Consider the following 17,696-nt stretch of genomic DNA (forward strand, 5'->3'; position numbering starts at 1 on the left):
ATATTAACAAGAAATCCAACATTTTAATCCAAGAATGACACCATCTTTGTGGTACAGCAACAAACATAAAATTACATGTTGAATAATACTGAATAATCCTATCAGAAATATTTTATACTTCCCCATCTATGTTCAATATGCCTTTTCTAGAAATATCTTCCAAGTGAAAGTTTTAAAACTTGACACATTTTTTAGAATTAAATAGTTTTAGCATAATTAGAATGTATTTCAATGCTCTTTCCTATCAGCTCTAGGGTGGCTATTATTCTTAAATAGGTTTAAAGCTGGTCATAAAAGCAAAACAGATGAATTATTTTAGAAGTAATGAGGGCATTACGATACTAAAAGAGGAAAAAATAGGCATCATACATAGTCTATTTAAACTCTTTAAGAACTGTTTCAATTGGCCAGTCTTGGCCTGGCACAGAGATCTCTGTCATAGCAACCTCTTGACCCAAATAGTCCCACAGTCAAGCAGAGGGGGAAAGACTGGTTTCTTCTTGTTATATTTCAAGATCACTTTCTCTGCAATCTTTATGCCATTTCACTTGCTGTTCCCCCAAATCTGTGCCCCCATTATTCTGCACAAGTCACAGAGAAAGACTTGCATGCACTAACTTTAGGAAATAACTTTTAGAGTTTCTCTGAAATTTCCCAAGTGAAGGTTATCCCTTTTGCTGACTGTTGTGTAGCTATCAGATATCCAACTTCTATCACATTGTCTTACCTCTGCTGTGCAGATCTGAAAACAGGAGTTGTCATTTTCTTGAGGAAGATAGAGCCTTTTAACAAAAACACATTGGAAGCTTTTCAAATCCTCATCTTTAAAAATCTGTAAAACTTAGATATCCTATGTACCCTGGAAAAAAATGATTATTTTGTAGAATGAAGATATAAAAAGGAACAATAAAAACTGACAAAATTGGGAGACACAGAGGACATCTCTTCAAAGATTGTCAATTTTAGTCTTAAAATAATCACATTAGTCAGAACTGCTCAGTTGGACATTTGTTATAATGTTCATTTTGACAGGTTTCTGATTTGGGAATTTAAGTGGATAATTTAGTTTCCCTACTTCCTATTTAAAACTGTATCTACTAAAGCCAGGATCGCAAAATTCATAATTTTGCTTTGTGCATTTTCTAATCCAAGAGGCATTCCTTCCTCTCAAAGCAGGCTATTTCAGGGAGGATAAATATAAAGATTTCAAAGCTATTGGTGACAAATTACTATATGATTTGAAGAAATTCTTAGAATATCTGACAAAAGAGACTATTTTAGAAAAATAATACAATTTTTGTTCTTTAATCTACTGTGGTTTAAAGTTTAGGTTTTGTGTTTTTGCCATGGTATTTCAACACCTTATTTGGAATAGTACCATGTTCTAAAAAAACAACACATGGATAGGCAGAGAAGTCAAATTTCCTCCTTTCTTAGAGCAATAGTATGAAACTGAACTTGTGGCAGTAGTTGAAGACTTTTACCCTGTTTTTGAGTTTACTATTTTTGAGATAGAAGTGAAATTAGAAACTAGAACCCTCCATATAAAAATATATGTATATAATTTATTAAACTCTAAGTTCTTAACAGCAGAAACACAAGGATTAAAACAAAATAAAACCCATGAGGATTAAGTAAGATATATGCATGATTTAAAATCTAGATCTATTTTTCAAGTTAAATTTACCAGGGTCCTGCAATTTGTCAAACTCTGTTATCTCTATTTAGCAATTTGTTTTGTCCAGGAAGTCTTCTATTTTAAAATTTACTTTATCTTGTAGTGTCACCGGAGAAGAATAACCTCAATTCTTCATGTTTTCCCAATAGCTTCAGAAGTGCTGGACATCAGTAAAAAATAAATTAAAAAAAAGACACCAATTACCAGAGAACCAAAGAACTCTGATTCTGATGAATTCCTTTACCATTTTCAGTAACTTCCTAAATAGAATTTAACCGCACATTATCAAATAACATTTTATACTAAAAAACAAGTAATTTAAATAGATGCCCAAATGACAGTATTTGAGAGATCTAAATGAATTCCATCCATGCAATAAAGTTTACATATACTACCACTGTACTTTGTTCCATGGAGGAAAAAGAAGAGAATCTAAATATTTAGACATATGAAAGATATTGGGGGGAAATGAAAACGTAATGCTTTTCATTCTCAAAATACTCTTGATTGGGACTCTATAGCCCACTGAACACAAAAGCAACTGTAAAATACATTTTGAGAAGAGATGATATCATACGTAAAGACAAGGTAATTCTATAAAGTTTGACAGCATTAAAAAACTGGCTTAAAAAATATTGTCATTGGGAGAAAAATATTGTCACTGCACATCCAAGAACAAAAGGTGTGTGATATTTGATTATTTAGGTGATACTTTGTGCTTATACTATGCCCTTTATTCAGGAGTGCAAAGCACTAAAAAGTAAGCATTATTTACATGTTTAGAGTAAACTGAGGCACAGGAAGTTTTACCAGGGCAAGATAAAAGCCAGATTGTTAGACATAAAATTATTCAGAATTCCACATTTCCAGTTCCTTAAAGTATAACTTAAATAATATCTTTAATGCCTCCACCTTATCAAACTTAAGTAGTTTACAATTATAGTTTAAGTTGTATTGTGTGGTAGGTAAAGCCCATAGATTTCCATCATGTTTTAAAATAACTGGTATATTGTCTAGGAAAGTTTACTTTAAAAAAAATTCTTTTTAAAATAAATGAGATTGTTTGAGGACAGTTCTGGAAATTTTTGCCTTGATTTTTCTGCTTCATCTGCCTATATTAATATAGGGACAATAATTTGTTCCTTAAATACATATTGGACTTCTAATCCTTTCCTCTCAAGATCTTCTATCTCTTAGTGAACTGAAGTGGTGCTTCATTAAAAACAAAATAAGTTTTTGTGCAAGTACAAAATGGTTAATGTTGAATTCAGTCACTAACTTTTGACACTAACTTGCTTAATTAAACTAAGGTAAGAAAGTTCAAGGAAAAATTGAAAACATCTTAAGGGATAAATAGACAAGTATTAGAAATGTGAGACAATAAAACAATATGCTTCCAAAGCCTATTCCTAAACTTAAATCTATGCCTCATTTAACTAACATGACACCTTGAAACAGAAGTCACTTTACATAAGCACAGTGAGTCAGCATATTATAGGAAGCAGTCACTGCCAATTTTAGCTGCCACAAACTTAGTGTGTCTTAAAATGTTAGCTCTTAAATTTGAGGAAAAAACTTAGATTCCTTTGAGAATCTAATAGAAGTCATGGATCCTTGCTTTAGAATACACAGTAAGTACTGTTAAATGTCAAAAACCTATTGTGCATCATAGCACTGTTGATTCAATGGAATTAGATATGAAGAAAATTCATATTGTTAATAAAGATTGCTCATTAACCTTAAGAACATATTTTAAAAGTATGAGAAAGCCCAGTGATTATATCATTCATTCATGTGCTCTTTTACTAACTGTAATGTTGACTGGTTGATGGAAATGTGCCCCTAATCTAGCCTATAAATATTAAAAGCAAAAATGTTTGCATTCTAACTACTGCTAGCAGTATACATGCAACAATTTTCAAGTATTGCAAAATACTGTGAAGGAAAGACTTTAATATATCATTATCAAATTCCTATATACCCAAATCAGCAATGAAATGTCTGAGTATAATTTGTTGCCTTGAGCAAAATATAAGAAAATAAAGACACAATAGCTCTAAATTCTTTATAACCTTCAAGGATGGGAAACCAGTATCTCTGAGAAGTTTGTTTGTTTTAATAGAATTGAACATTTAATTTTCCCCCCACAGTAATCAAAGCAAACATTTTATCATTATTATTCTTGGTATATCAAACATTCCAGGAATGTAAGAAAATCTGACTTGGAAATATTACATAGAAAAAGGCTGAATTAACAAACACATTACATTTTTAAATTACTTCTTATAAGTATACATTGAATCTACTTATCTGATAGCACTGCTGCTTTTCAGTGAGTCTTTTTTTTTTCTTCCAGAGGGAATGGAGAATGGCAGTATTATCTTTTGAACAAATTAAGTAGACAGTAGCAAACAACAGAAGAATAACACGTAAATTTTTCAAGGGCAATAAATAGTAAGTATCATTATGAGAAAATACGCCTCAAATATGCTTTGTGAAATTTCTGAGGATTTATTTTGTGTGTGAGTGTGTGTGTTTCTTATATACTGCACTATCACTACCATCTGGGGAAAAACAAACCCTGAAGTTGTAGTTTCCTCCTTCAACCAGAATGACAAGAGTAAATGTGGCCCTCGCTGGTTTGGCTCAGTGAATGGAGCATTGGCCTGTGCACTGAAGGTCCCAATTTCAGTCCCGCGTCAAGGCCACATGCCCAGTTTGCAGGCTTGATCCCCAGTGTGGGGCTTGCAGGAGGCAGCCGATCAATGATTCTCTCTCATCAGTGATGTTTCTATCCTTCTCCCTTTCTCTCTGAAATAAATAAAAGTACATTAAAGAAAAAGAAGAAAAAAAAAAGTAAACCTGGACTAAGGTCAACTTGTTTGAGCCAGCAGAGAATTCTGCAGTACATTTGGTTACTTCACTAATCTACACATATTCTGGGTTATTATCAAGAGACTCACAAAATATTTTATATTGAAATTTTATGCCCCAAACAGGTTTTCTGATGATTATCATGCTAGCATAGGAAATTTGAAAGAATAACAAATGGTATAACATAAACAGACATGCAATACACAAGACATAAAAGATATAGCTTGACCCTGGATTTTTCCCTTAGAATAATTCCTTCCATAAATAAGACTTCACTTTTTACATGTAGACTAATCCTCTTGGATCATGGAGAATGTTAAGGACATATCTTAAGCAATCTAGATCACTTTTTTTTGTAGTCTATTGTCACCCAGATCACAAAAAACATTCTCCAAGTGGATGCTCAGGTTAGATAGATCCTCTTAAACAAACTTACTGAGGCTTAGAATGTAAATCACAGAACTACTTGCAGCAGCAATAGTCATTTCAAAAATGACCAAAACAAACTTTTAAATACAAAGCATATAAAAGTGACTGTAAGGATAGTTTTCCAAACTATATCTAGAAATACAGAAATACATGTGTTGCCTCATGATAAAGTTCAATAAATATTCTTTCTGAATCCTACAAACACTACAAGATGTTATAGGTTTATTTGGTTCCCATAAGTTAAAAAAATGTGATTGCTTTTATATAAATTTCTCCAACAGATTTCTACTACTGCTTTTTACTAGACTCAGAGGTTATAACCTAACTTCCCTTCAGAAATGTGCTTTTTTGTTGATTTTAATAATTATACTTAATTTTCTAGCAAATAAACATGGTTTAAGTTTTAAGGTTCAAGGTAATTCTAGAAAAAGGTAGACACTGAACTACTTCCTTTTCTCCACCCTCATATTTACAAAGTCCAGCATCCACTGTGGTTTCCTTCTGACTCTCACTTATTACACTGCCAGTAAATAGTAGCTGTGGTCCAAGTTACCTATATTAAAGATTTCAAAATTCCTCAAAATTTCACAACACTACAAAGTCATAATATCTGATTTTGGTAGAATATGAGTATTAGTATTATGTAATTTTTTGCTACTGGAAAAAAAAATACAAGTCTTTATTTTTTCTATCTAATTAAATCCGAGCTCCATGATCAGTTCTTATGATAATATCTAAAATGTACATTCCTAAAGAAAGGTAAAGCTGTTCAAGGGCTGAACTAGTCCAATATACAATTAAGGATTATTTATTCCTGTTATTTTTTTTAATTTTTTTTCTTTTTAAATCCCTATATTAAACCCCTGGTTTCTTGTGGATTAGATCATAATTTAATATTGTAAAAATTAATTTCAGAAACTATTGTGCTAGTATTTAGTTTTCAGGAAGGAATCAGACAAAATCAATTACCTTCATTCATTGTTAGAACAGAAGAAAAAATAGCTTACTAACTGATATGAGTTATGAATGTCACTATGACACAAAAGTTACTGTGATTTGCTTATTTGGCTACAAGTGTAGTATTTTTCATGAATGACAACACACAGCATTTCCTACTGTAACAGGAAACTCCAGCTCATAAATAGTGTACTGTGTGACTTGAAAAAGTCTAATTGTAGTTATGTAACAACCTTTCCCCTGAAAAACATGAACAAAATCCATTGGAAAATCAGGCACAGACGGTATTTATCGGGTTTTCTTCCTTTCCTCCTGTGGTTTTGTTTCTCAAGACATATAGGTGGTTTCAATAGAATCCAACACTTGTTACAAAATAACACAGCTATTTTTTTCCTTTTCTTTTTCTTTATCTTTTTCTCGAGGTTCCTTTCGTTTACGTTCACTACTCCCAGATTGTCTTCCACTTGTCGGAGAGGCTTGTGCTGGTTGGCTTTGCTTTAGGAAAAACAAACAGGAAGAAATTACCTCAACTTTCTTAACTATGCTTAATCACAGTTATCTAGAGAGAAAAAACCGAAAGAGTGAAAAAACTCATTACTGAAAAAAGAAGCTACTGGCATATAGCCTTGTTATATGGTATCTGAATAGTTTCCTCTACCGTTTTGGATAAACTATTCTAAGTAAATAGAAATTTCAAACAATAAATAACGTCAAGTAAGATCATGTTGCCTGAAGTCTCAAATTCAAGAAATATTTATGTTGAAGTTTAGAGAATGTTAATGAAAGTGATACCATTTGGGCCATAACCGGTTTGGCTCAGTGGACAGAACATCGGCCTGCAGAGTGAAGGGTCCCAGGTTCGATTCTGGTCTAGGGCACGTACCTTGGTTGTGGGCACATCCCCAGTAGGAGGTGTGCAGGAGGCAGCTGATGGATGTTTCTCTCTCATCGATGTTTCTGACTCTCTATTCCTCTCCCTTCCTCTCTGTAAAAAATTAATAAAATATATATATTTTTAAAAAGAAAGTGATACAATTTGGTAAACTACAATAGTTCTTTAAGACCCTATTAACTACCATAATAAACAGATTTTAAAAGGAAGAAAAAATATTTAAAACTGAGAGTATGAAATAAGTATATTCAGTGAAATAAGAGAAAAAGAAAAAAAATTTAAATCCTCACCCAAGGATATTTTCCCACTGATTTTCTAGGGGAAGAGAGAGGGAAAGACAGAGAGAAACATCGATGTGAGAGGAACACATTGATTGGTTGCCTCCTGCATAAGCCCCAGGGCCTGGGCCAAAGGAGGAGCCTGCAACCAAGGCACATGCCCTTGACCAGAATCACACCTGGAACCCTTTGTTCTGTAGGCCAATGCTCTATCCACTGAGCCAAATGGACTAGGGTGAGAAAATTTTTAATGAGAAGTTAATCATAAATGGTAGGTTTTAACTTTTAAGCTTAGGGTAGTCAATATTTGAGCTAGAAATAGATACCGTATGTTATTTTATTTTAATGGAGACCTCTATATTTAAATCTTCATCAGCTCTTACAGGACATCTTGCTTTCTTATACTTCTGGCATTGTACAGTTAAACATAAAAAGGAGGATTCCCCCCCTCCCCCCCATTTAATACAATGAGATTTAACATATAGAAACTGAGATTTAACAGTCACATTTACAGTGCATAAAACATTCAGCTGGGAAGAGTAAAAAGTGGGAAAGTGCTAATCTTGGTTGGATACTTAGTACATGCCAGACACTGGGTTTAGTTGTTCTCAACCACAAACCTAAGAGTTAAGTATTATCTTCTATTTTACAGACATGGAAAATGAGGCTAAGAGGCAGATGGCTTGGTTCAAAGTGTTGCAGGAAATGCAAATCCACATCTGACTCGAGTCTACATTCTTCCAGTAGTACCTCACACTGCCCTCTGACTGACAGGAAAGACTATTTAAATAGGCCTATATTCTGGGCAGCTATTAGTAACTTTAAAAAAGAAATTTGATCTTTAGGAAGAGGAAGAAAATAAAGATAAAAATTATGAACAACAAATAGGTAATTTTCAAGTGAATCTAAAAACCAAGGGATTTAAAAAAATCTGATGAACAATATTAACTGGTAAATATAATAAAATCAGAGGTATGGAAGGGGAGTGGACTGACGATTCTTGGGGAAAAGGAGAGTGGGGGGTGCAGGAAGAGACTGAACATAAACTGTGCACCTATGGATGAGGACAATGGGGGGTGGGGAAAGGGCAGAGGATAGGGTGGGAACCTGGTGGAGGGGAGCAATGGAGGAAAAAAAAAAAGAGGAACATTTGTAATAATATGAACAATAAAGATTTACTTAAAAAAATAAATTTGAAAACTCTTGTCATCAGAACCTTATGAAAAATAACTTCAGAAAATGAGAAAAATATTAAGATAACCACAAAAATAGGATAATGTTATAAAATCTAATGGGTAAAGAAGAAAAAAAACACAAGAAAAAGAAACCTAATGGGTGCTAAAATGTTTTTATAATTAAAGAGTCAATATATAATTTAAAAATGTTTATCTCAGCACAAATCTTTTTATTGTTAAAGTGATCATTATGTTTAAGAATAAGAACACTGGTTTCACCTGAGCCTGGGCAGGAGCAGAAGTAGCAGAAGCAGCAGCAGCAGCAGCAGCAGCGGCTGCTGCTTGTTCCTGTTCCTGGTAATACTGAGAAGCCCGTCGATCCTCCTCTTCTTGGAGTTTCTTCGCAAGTTCCAAATCACTGATTCCTTCAGGCGCTTGCTCCCAATTGATCTCTTGGCTCTGCTGTTCTTGTTGTAGAGATAACGCCATAAGATAGTCCTAAGAAATGAAATTATAACTATCTTTAGCTATGAGACATTACCTAAGAACTAATGAGTGTAAATATAGAGGTTATATCTACAAAACTAAGAATGGCTTTTTAAAAACATACCAGAGGTTAAATATAAAAACAAAAGTTATTTAAGTGCTTCTGCTTGGGCCCTAGCTGGTTTGGCTTATTGGATACAGCGTCAGCCTGCGTGCGGACTGAAGGGGCCTAAGGTTCGATTCCAGTCACCGCACATGCCCAGGATGCAGACTCAATCCCCAGTAGGGGATGTGCAGGAGGCAGCCAATCAATGATTCTCTCTCATCACTGATGTTTCTATTTCTCTCTTCCCTCTCCCTTCCTCCCTGAAATCAATTAAAAAAAAAAAAAAAGTGCTTCTGCTAAAGAATATTAACTTATTTCAGTGATGCTACTATTATTCTAAATGTTTTTGGAATTCATCTGAAATTATTTCTAGAAGTATAGAAGGCATTAGAGAAAACTTAAAAATGTTGCCCCTGCCTGGCCAGTGTGGCTCAGTGGTTGAGTCACCTATGAACAAGGAAGTCATGGTTCAATTATCAGTCAGCTGATCAATGTTCCTCTCTCGTTTCTATCCCTCCATCCCTCTCTCTCAAATCAATTTTTAAAAATCCTCTCTGTCTCAGTTCTAAATGGGAATTCTACTCACTAATCTACTCTTCCTTAACTCTAAGGCTTAGAATACTCACTACACTTTATCCAGTGCACACTATCTTCAAGACTCCCTCTTTTCTGTTTTCTAATTAGCCAAAATACATCTCAAAGATGTACTTGACTCTTCATCTCTATCTCTTGCTTGGACTACTAGTCTCTACTTATACCTGTGTCCTTCCTCTGTATTCTTCACCTCTCAACCTTTTAAAAAGGTGAAGTAGTTCACTTCCAAGATATACCTGGCATATCTTCCCTACCACAATTTAAATAAAATTCAAATTCGTTACAGTCCATTACAGTCCTAGATGATCTGGCCTTCTGAACCAAACTGTGCAATTAATATGCATATAGAATGATGACCTATCTAATTTTAAAAATGTATTTTATTGATTTTTTACAGAGAAGAAAGGAGAGGGATAGAGGGACGAGAGAGAAACATCGATCAGCTGCCTCCTGCACACCCCCTACTGGAGATGTACCCGCAACCAAGGTATATGCCCTTGACCAGAATCGAACCTGGGACCTTTCAGTCCGCAGGCCAACGCTATGCATTGAGCCAAACCAGTCCTGGCTTGACCTATCTATTTTGTAATTGTCAGAAAAATTACATAAGTATATTAATGAATACTAAATCTTTAGTTCAAAAGTTTTGGATAACTAAATTTGTATTTGAAAGGAATAAACATTTTAAATAATATGAAGAAATAAACAAATTTACCTGATCTATTTGATCTTGTTGTCCTTTGTACACAGTTTCAGGATCTGAAGGAGGCCGCAGATGAAAATCTGAGTCACAGAAATTTCCATCACCATCAACATTGTGAAGGCTTTCCCAAACAATTTTTTCTTCAGTAAGAAACCCCTGGTCTGTTACCAGCAAATACAGTAGACCCTTAATAAGAAATAACAAAAGAAAAAAGACTGATAAACTGATCAAAACTAGTTAATATTTATTTTTAATATTTTTCTATTGATTTGAGAGAGATTGGAAGAGAGGGAAACATGGGAGAGAAACATCAATGGGCTGCCTCCTGTACCCTGTGCCCACAAGCCGGACATGTGCCCTGACCCGGAATCAAACCAGTGACCTTTTGGTGCATGGGAGGGTTCTCAACCAACTGAGCAACATCAGCCAGGGCAAAAATAGTTAATATTTAAAAAATACTTTATACTATGTACGTGTAAAGCATATTAACTATTCCTACTAGTTAGATCTTCATAACATAATAAATAGACCAAGAAGATATCTTATTTGCTCACTGAATTAAATCTAGCTGGCTTTGAATATAGTTTATAATTGGTATACTACAGTATAATGAGAAATTATACTATAATTTAAAAAATATATATATATTTTATTGATTTTTTACAGAGGAAGGGAGAGAAATAGAGAGCTAGAAACGTCGATGAGAGAGAAACATCGACCAGCTGCCTCTTGCACACCCCCTACCAGGGATGTGCCTGTAACCAAGGTACATGCCCTTGACCGGAATTGAACCTGGGACCTTTCAGTCCGCAGGCTGACACTCTATCACTGAGCCAAACTGGTTTCAGCAGAAATTATACTATAATTTGAGGAGCTACTGGCATGTTCAACAAGTAAATGACTTACAAATAGCCTTGGGAGGTTATAATCTCATTTCACAAAATAGAAAAATACTATACAAGTTCCTAAAAATACAACAGGTACTAAGTAAGACACAGTCACAATAAAATGATATCACTTTGCCTATACTCATAAGCCAATATGACTAATCCAATTCATATCAAATTTTCCTTTCTCTGTAGTAAAGTACTTTGTACCTATTTCTATTGTAGCACTGAATCACACTATGCCATAATTGTGTTTTCCTGCCTTATTCCCCAAACTATATGTTTTAATCTCAATATCTCTGGCCCTTAGTGTACTGTACTCATTAAACTTTATTGAGTCAATCAATGAAGTCATATTTATAGTCACTACCAAAGAATTTAGCATTGATCTTTAATTTTTCATGTGTATTAGCTCTGATTCCAATCATGTGTGTCACTAGTATACACATAAGGATTGTGAGCCATTTTTCTTCAGATTTGCAAAGATATGACTTTAATTTACCTGTTGAAAGTTGCCACTGGTTAATACGTGTTTAGTACTGCACAAACCATACTTTGCATGTTCTCTCTTATCATCAGAATTGATCTTAGTAAGTAAGAATAAGAAATTCCTTTAAAGAGGTTGGTGGTGTGGGTAGAGAAATTACTAAATTAATTCTAAAGCTTTAAAAACTAAGTAATTATTTTTAAACATTTATTATGTGTCCTGCACTGTGGGCATAGCTCTTCCTAAAGTACAAACTTTTTTCCTGTGTGCTTACAGTTACATTCTAGAGTTAGCTGTAGACAGTGATTAATTTATAGTAATTGAAATTACTATAACAACATGGAAAGTATTTATAAAGAAAAACATTTTGATATAAAGTTTAAAGACATTGTTTTAAGCAAAAATTAAGTCCAGATTTATACTTTAAAAAAAAATCAGATATGTTTCAATTCACCAAACATTTAAATGCTCATAATATGCTCAGCACTATGCTAAGGGCTTGAGGATTCATATCATAGAAAGTAATGATCCTACCTTAGTCAGGTATTAGGTGCTCCTTTTACATGATTTTATAGAAACATGCTCTTACCATGATCATAGCACTTTATACCATGAATTGTAGTTGACTGCTTAGTTACTCATCTCTTTGAATACATTTCAAGCTCCTTGAGAACCAGAGCCATGGTCATCATTATCTATCCTATTTTTAAGGTTCTACCTTGTCCTAGGATAATTTAAGAGAAAAAAATAGAAGTTCTTTCCAATTTTCTACGGAATAGATCTGACCTTTCTGTTTACACTTATCACAATACATTTCAACACCCCATTATATTACACAATATTTAGGCTTTATAATTTAGTTTATGTAGATCATATAATGATTGGCTGTGTGCTAGGAGAAGAACTATAATTTTATAATTTTTTTCCAAATGACACTTTAGGGTGGGTAATTTCTAGGAGGATTTCCCTTAAAGCTGTTATCATACAGCACATATGAACATTTATACACTTTTATCTAAAAGGGTATCCCATTCCTGGTATAACTGACCTGTCTTCTCAAGGACCATCAGCCTCAATTTCTTCCTCTTTTAGAACTTGACATTTATCGAAAAGGTCTGTAACTGGTCCACTGTCAACAATGCTGATTATTACTCAACAGTACCTTTATATAATTGCAGTGTAGAATAGCAAAGTATGTATTAGTATAGTACTGAACAGTTTAGGCCCATTTTTCCCGAGAGTTTACAGTTAAATTATAATCAAGAATACTTTTTGCATTTATACCCAATCACTTTTGCTGCATTATCTAGTCAAAGCTTTCTTTTCTAAGCTTTGAATATTCCTTCTAATCTCACTCATCAGTCTCTAAAATACTAATTTCATAAAAAATAAAAAAATTATGTATTAAATTCTTAAATTATTTATTAACATATAAAATATATAAATTATATAAAAATGATAAAGAAAAGACAAATAAATTTTATCATTTTATAAAATAGGCAATTGGATAACAAAAGAAAACGGTAATATCATAAATTAGTTGTATACAGAGTATGAATAACAGGGTGAGAATGTCATAGAAATTTATAAATTGATAAAATAAAACTTGGCAAATGTAATAAAAAAGTAAGTAATTCCAGCCTTTAAGATATGGAGAAAAGCACTGCCTGAATATTTTTAGATAACTAGTTTAAACTGAAATTACTAATACCTTTGAACTTTAGTTTTCTTTTCTCATAAAGTGATATAGAGACATTACAATCTGAAAATCTCTAAGATATTTTATAAACTGCAAGATGAATATTATTCCTACAAACATAAATCTCATCCACAAATACATCTACCCAGAGAGGCAAAGCTGTTGAGAATGTGGCCTTGAAGTCAGGTTGGGGCTGCTTACAAGCTGAATGATCTTGGGCAAGTTAACTTAGGGCCTGTAAACCTGTTCTTTCATGTGTAAAGTAATATGGGAGTAATAATATTCACATCTCATAGGAGAGTTGTGCAAATTAAATAAGATAATGCATATAAAGTGGTTAGCACAATGCAAGGCACTTGGTGTTTAATAAATAAAAGGTATTATATTCATAAATATCACCTAAATTTATCTTAGTTTCTGTATCTATCTCCTTCTCCTGTCTCCTATTTGAGAGAAAAAGATAAATCTCTCCGCATGTACTGTGGAATTTACCACTTTCCTATTCTTTTTCCACATTTCTCTATCCACTATCCCCATTAAAAAAAAAAAATTGAAAGTGACAACTTTTTAGTATATGTGCTGCCGAAGCGAGCACTGAAAGTGACAACTTTTTAAAAAGTATATATTTGTATTGATTTCTGAGAGGAATGGAGAGGAAGAGATAGAAACATCAATGATAAGAGAGAATCATTGATTGGCTGCCTCTTGCAAGTCCCACACTGGGGATCGAGCCCGAAACCTGGGCATGTGCCCTGACGGGAAATAGAACCATGGCCTCCTAATTCATAGGTTGATGCTCAACCACTGAGCCACGCTGCCTGGGCAAAAGTAACACTTTTTGGTGCATCAACTACCTTTTAAAAATAACGAAATTAAATAAGTATTTAAATGTAGTCTTCTGTGGAAAACAAAATTCCCACTATACTCTTAGTCGAAGAAGAGAGAGAATGGGCCAATTTCTTTAACATGGCTTCAGTACTTCTCTAGAATTGTATCTTCTCCTAAACTACCTTTCACTTCTAAATGGAAAGTAAAAAAGTGAACAAACAAAAGCCAACTTCAAACACCCTGGTTCTGAATATACTTCAGGGAGATGTCAGTAATTTGAAACCAACAGGTAGAGGAAACAATTATGACATGGATATAAAGTTGATACTTTATAAAAAAAATGATCAAGAGGGAGACATGTCATTATATATACCAAAGACCTAGAAACTAGGTGATCTGGACAAGGGCGAAGGAATCTTACTTGAGAGCAAGCAGAAAGTACTGGAGAAGTGGAGGAGGATCAAAAAATAAAACAGGAGAACTAGATCTTGGAGATAGAATAATTAGTCATGATCATATGAGAAGCAAAACAGAAGTTTCTAGGAAAGAAGTAATTTATTTAAAACTCACTTTTATACTGTCAAGCTTCCTGCCTGTATAAAAAGTCGCCTCTCCTTCTAGAACCAGAGGAACGGCCCCGAGACCATCTGTTTTCTCAGTAGGGTCTCCTCCTGCTGCTCTCAGACACTAATCTAGGTATGCTGATGAAAAGCACAAATCTTCATAGTATAACACACTCAGTGTGGTTTTGCCCTGATGATCTGTCCAATTCAATTGTATAAGATTAGGTGGAAGTACAATACATGGAGCAAGGTAACATAAGTGGTAGTAGAAATTGGAGATATGTATATTTGCTGCCAGTGGACAGATGAGGGGTGAACAGTTTAATCAAGGATTAAGGAGAGTGCTATTACAACTAATAACTAACAAGAGCTGGACTTGATTACTTTGCTATAATACAGGAAACAGCAGAGGTATTTGCCCAGAGTTTAGGAATAGTAAACCACAAAACGAGGAATGATCAGAGGACTTTTCAACAGGAAAGTCAATTAGTATCTGTGGTCAGAGAAAATGTCATGAGAATCTGTGCAATCAAAACCACAGATCATACTGTGTTAGACAGAAAATGTGAGGTTGATTGGTAGATATTATATGGGGGAGGGTGGGAAGGGGAAGATCAATTTGATCAACACATCCATTGTGACTCTGTAATGGCAAAAGGCCTAATAAAAAGTCTATGGAGCCCTAACCGGTTTGGCTCAGTGGATAGAGTGTCGGTCTGCGGACTCAAGGATCCCAGGTTCAATTCTGGTCAAGGGCATGTACCTTGGTTGCGGGCACATCCCAGGAGGGGGTGTGCGGGAGGCAGCTGATTGATGTTTCTCTCTCATAGATGTTTCTAACTCTCTCTCCCTCTTCCTTTCTCTCTGTAAAAAATCAATTAAAAAAAATTTTTTTTTACAAGTCTATGGAGCCCCACTGGTGTGGCTCAATTGGTTGAGTGTTGTCCCATGCACCAAGAGGTTGCTGGTTCAATTCCCAGTCAGGGAATATGATACGATATGGGTACCAGAAAGCATAAAGATGCTTTTTTCAAATTCTAATACAAATAAACTCCACTACCGGTAATTCTATATAATAAAAGTCTAATATGCAAATTGACCAAACAATAGAAAAACCAGTCGGTGGGGGGTGGAGCCAGCAGGTGGGCAGTGGCAGGCCAGCCAAGGAGGGTGTCAGTGGGCAGAGGAAGGGGATGGCGGCGACCGGTGGCAGAGGGGTGATCGGGGACAGGGCATGCCACTTGTAGGCCCCCAATTAGCCCACCAGTTGCCTCCTGCAGGGGTGGCCAGACTGCGCTTAGGCCCACTCCTCAGGGAGTGGACTTATGTCAGTGGGATATCCCCCCAAAGGCTCCCAGACGGCAAGAGGGCTACAAGCCAGGCTAAAGGACCGCCCCTCCCACAGTGCAGATTTTTGTGCACCGGGCCTCTAGTAAAATAGTAAGTTTGTAGATATTTATGACTGTAAATTTATTATTATAGGCCCCTAGTTACAGAAACCATTTATCAATAGAAGAAACAATTCTACTCAGCTAGGCTGGAGTAGCTCTCAGCTGGTTGGGCATCCTCTCATGTGCCAAAAGATGGCTGGTGCGACTCCCAGGGCACATGCCTGGCTTGTGGGTTTGATCTTTGGTCAGGGCCCATGCAAAGCCAAATGATGTTTCTCTCTCACATCAATATATTTCTCTCCCTTCCTCTCTCTAAGCATGCCCTCAGATGAGGATTAAAAAATATTCTATCCAGATATTAAATTTATTTTATTGTTGAAAGAATAACTGAATTCTATGGAATGAACTATGTTTATACCACAGGTGTTCCAAGAGTTCACAGGGAAAAAAAGATGGGAAGTGATCATTAAATATGAATGCACAAAATAATCCTAAAATCTTCAAAAGTGCAATGTTAAAAGGCATTATTAAAAATCTAATTCAGTATTAAATGTAACCTTATCTAATTTGAAACATCACTTTCTACTTTTTTCTTACTTGTATCATTATTAGATCACAAATTCCCTGGTCCTCAAGTTTATAAACAACTACAAAAACTCAAGACAGGAATCAGTAGTGGAGAATAATGGTTTTCATTTTTAACAGGTTTAACAGAATAGGGGAACAATTTTCCATTGTATTTCCTTAGTCAGCAAATGAATACCATTTTGTTTTTATTTTTTAAAATATATTTTTATTGATTTCAGAGAGGAAGAGATAGGGAGAGAAACATCAATGAGAGAGAATCACTGATAGGCTGCCTCCTGCATGCTCCGTACTGGGGATTGAGCCTGCAATCCAGGCATGTGCCCTTGACTGGAATCAAACTGCAGGCCAACACTCTATCCACTGAGCCAAACCAGCTAGGGCTTGATACCATTTTGAAGAAACCCCTTCCTAAATTTTATTAAGTATTCTTTTAGGGCTTCTAGTTCTACAGCAACAGCCAAAGAAGTATAGATTTTATTGTAAATCCAGTTAATTAGTCCCTAGATCAATATGAGGGAAAGTGTCTCTGACTCTTCTCATCAATGTGCTCACTGGGTACTCTGCCAGAAGTAAAGCAGTATCTTATTTAAAGACCATTAGAATTGAAATTATAGTTCCTTTTTAAAAAAAATATATATTTTATTGATTTTCCACAGAGAGGAAGGGAGAGGGACAGAGAGCCAGAAACATAGAAGAGAGAGAAACATCGACCAGCTGCCCCCCAGCACCGACCCCCCCCCCCCTTTGGGGATGTGCCCGCAACCATGGCACATGCCCCTGACCAGAATTGAACCTGGGACCATTCAGTCTGCAGGCCGACACTCTATCCACTGAGCCAAACCGGTTTCGGCAGTTCCTTTTTTTTAAAAACTATATTTTTTAGAGTATTATAGATTTCCCCCTTTGGCCCCCCCAAACTCCCTTCTACCAGGTTCCTGCCCCACTCCAGGTCCAATAGGAATGTAGGAAATAAGATGGAGAAGATTATAATGGGGCATAAATAGATCCCTGGAAAACACAAGATTTACATAATATTAAAATGGGGTTAATTGACCAAATGTAATGCATGGTTCTTGATTAG

At 35.1% G+C, this 17,696-nt stretch overlaps 1 protein-coding gene across 2 annotated transcripts in view; it reads right to left on the minus strand.

The window, feature by feature from the left end:
• Nucleotides 1–205: 205 nt before the first annotated feature.
• MINDY2 (MINDY lysine 48 deubiquitinase 2) overlaps nucleotides 206–17,696 on the minus strand; it is a 63,449-nt gene continuing 45,958 nt past the window's right edge. Inside the window, exons 7-9 of one of the 2 annotated variants that reach the window (XM_036440595.2) lie at nucleotides 10,185–10,358; nucleotides 8,563–8,781; nucleotides 206–6,433 (exon numbers count right to left, since the gene is read on the minus strand). In XM_036440595.2, the coding sequence (XP_036296488.1) occupies nucleotides 6,305–6,433; nucleotides 8,563–8,781; nucleotides 10,185–10,358 (522 nt within the window). In that variant the 3' untranslated portion in view covers nucleotides 206–6,304. The remainder of the gene's footprint in view (nucleotides 6,434–8,562; nucleotides 8,782–10,184; nucleotides 10,359–17,696) is intronic. The other variant, XM_045582151.1, reaches the window with a different exon arrangement.

Source organism: Pipistrellus kuhlii, unplaced genomic scaffold, assembly GCF_014108245.1.
Source record: "Pipistrellus kuhlii isolate mPipKuh1 unplaced genomic scaffold, mPipKuh1.p scaffold_m20_p_1, whole genome shotgun sequence".
Classification (NCBI taxonomy): Eukaryota; Metazoa; Chordata; class Mammalia; order Chiroptera; family Vespertilionidae; genus Pipistrellus; species Pipistrellus kuhlii.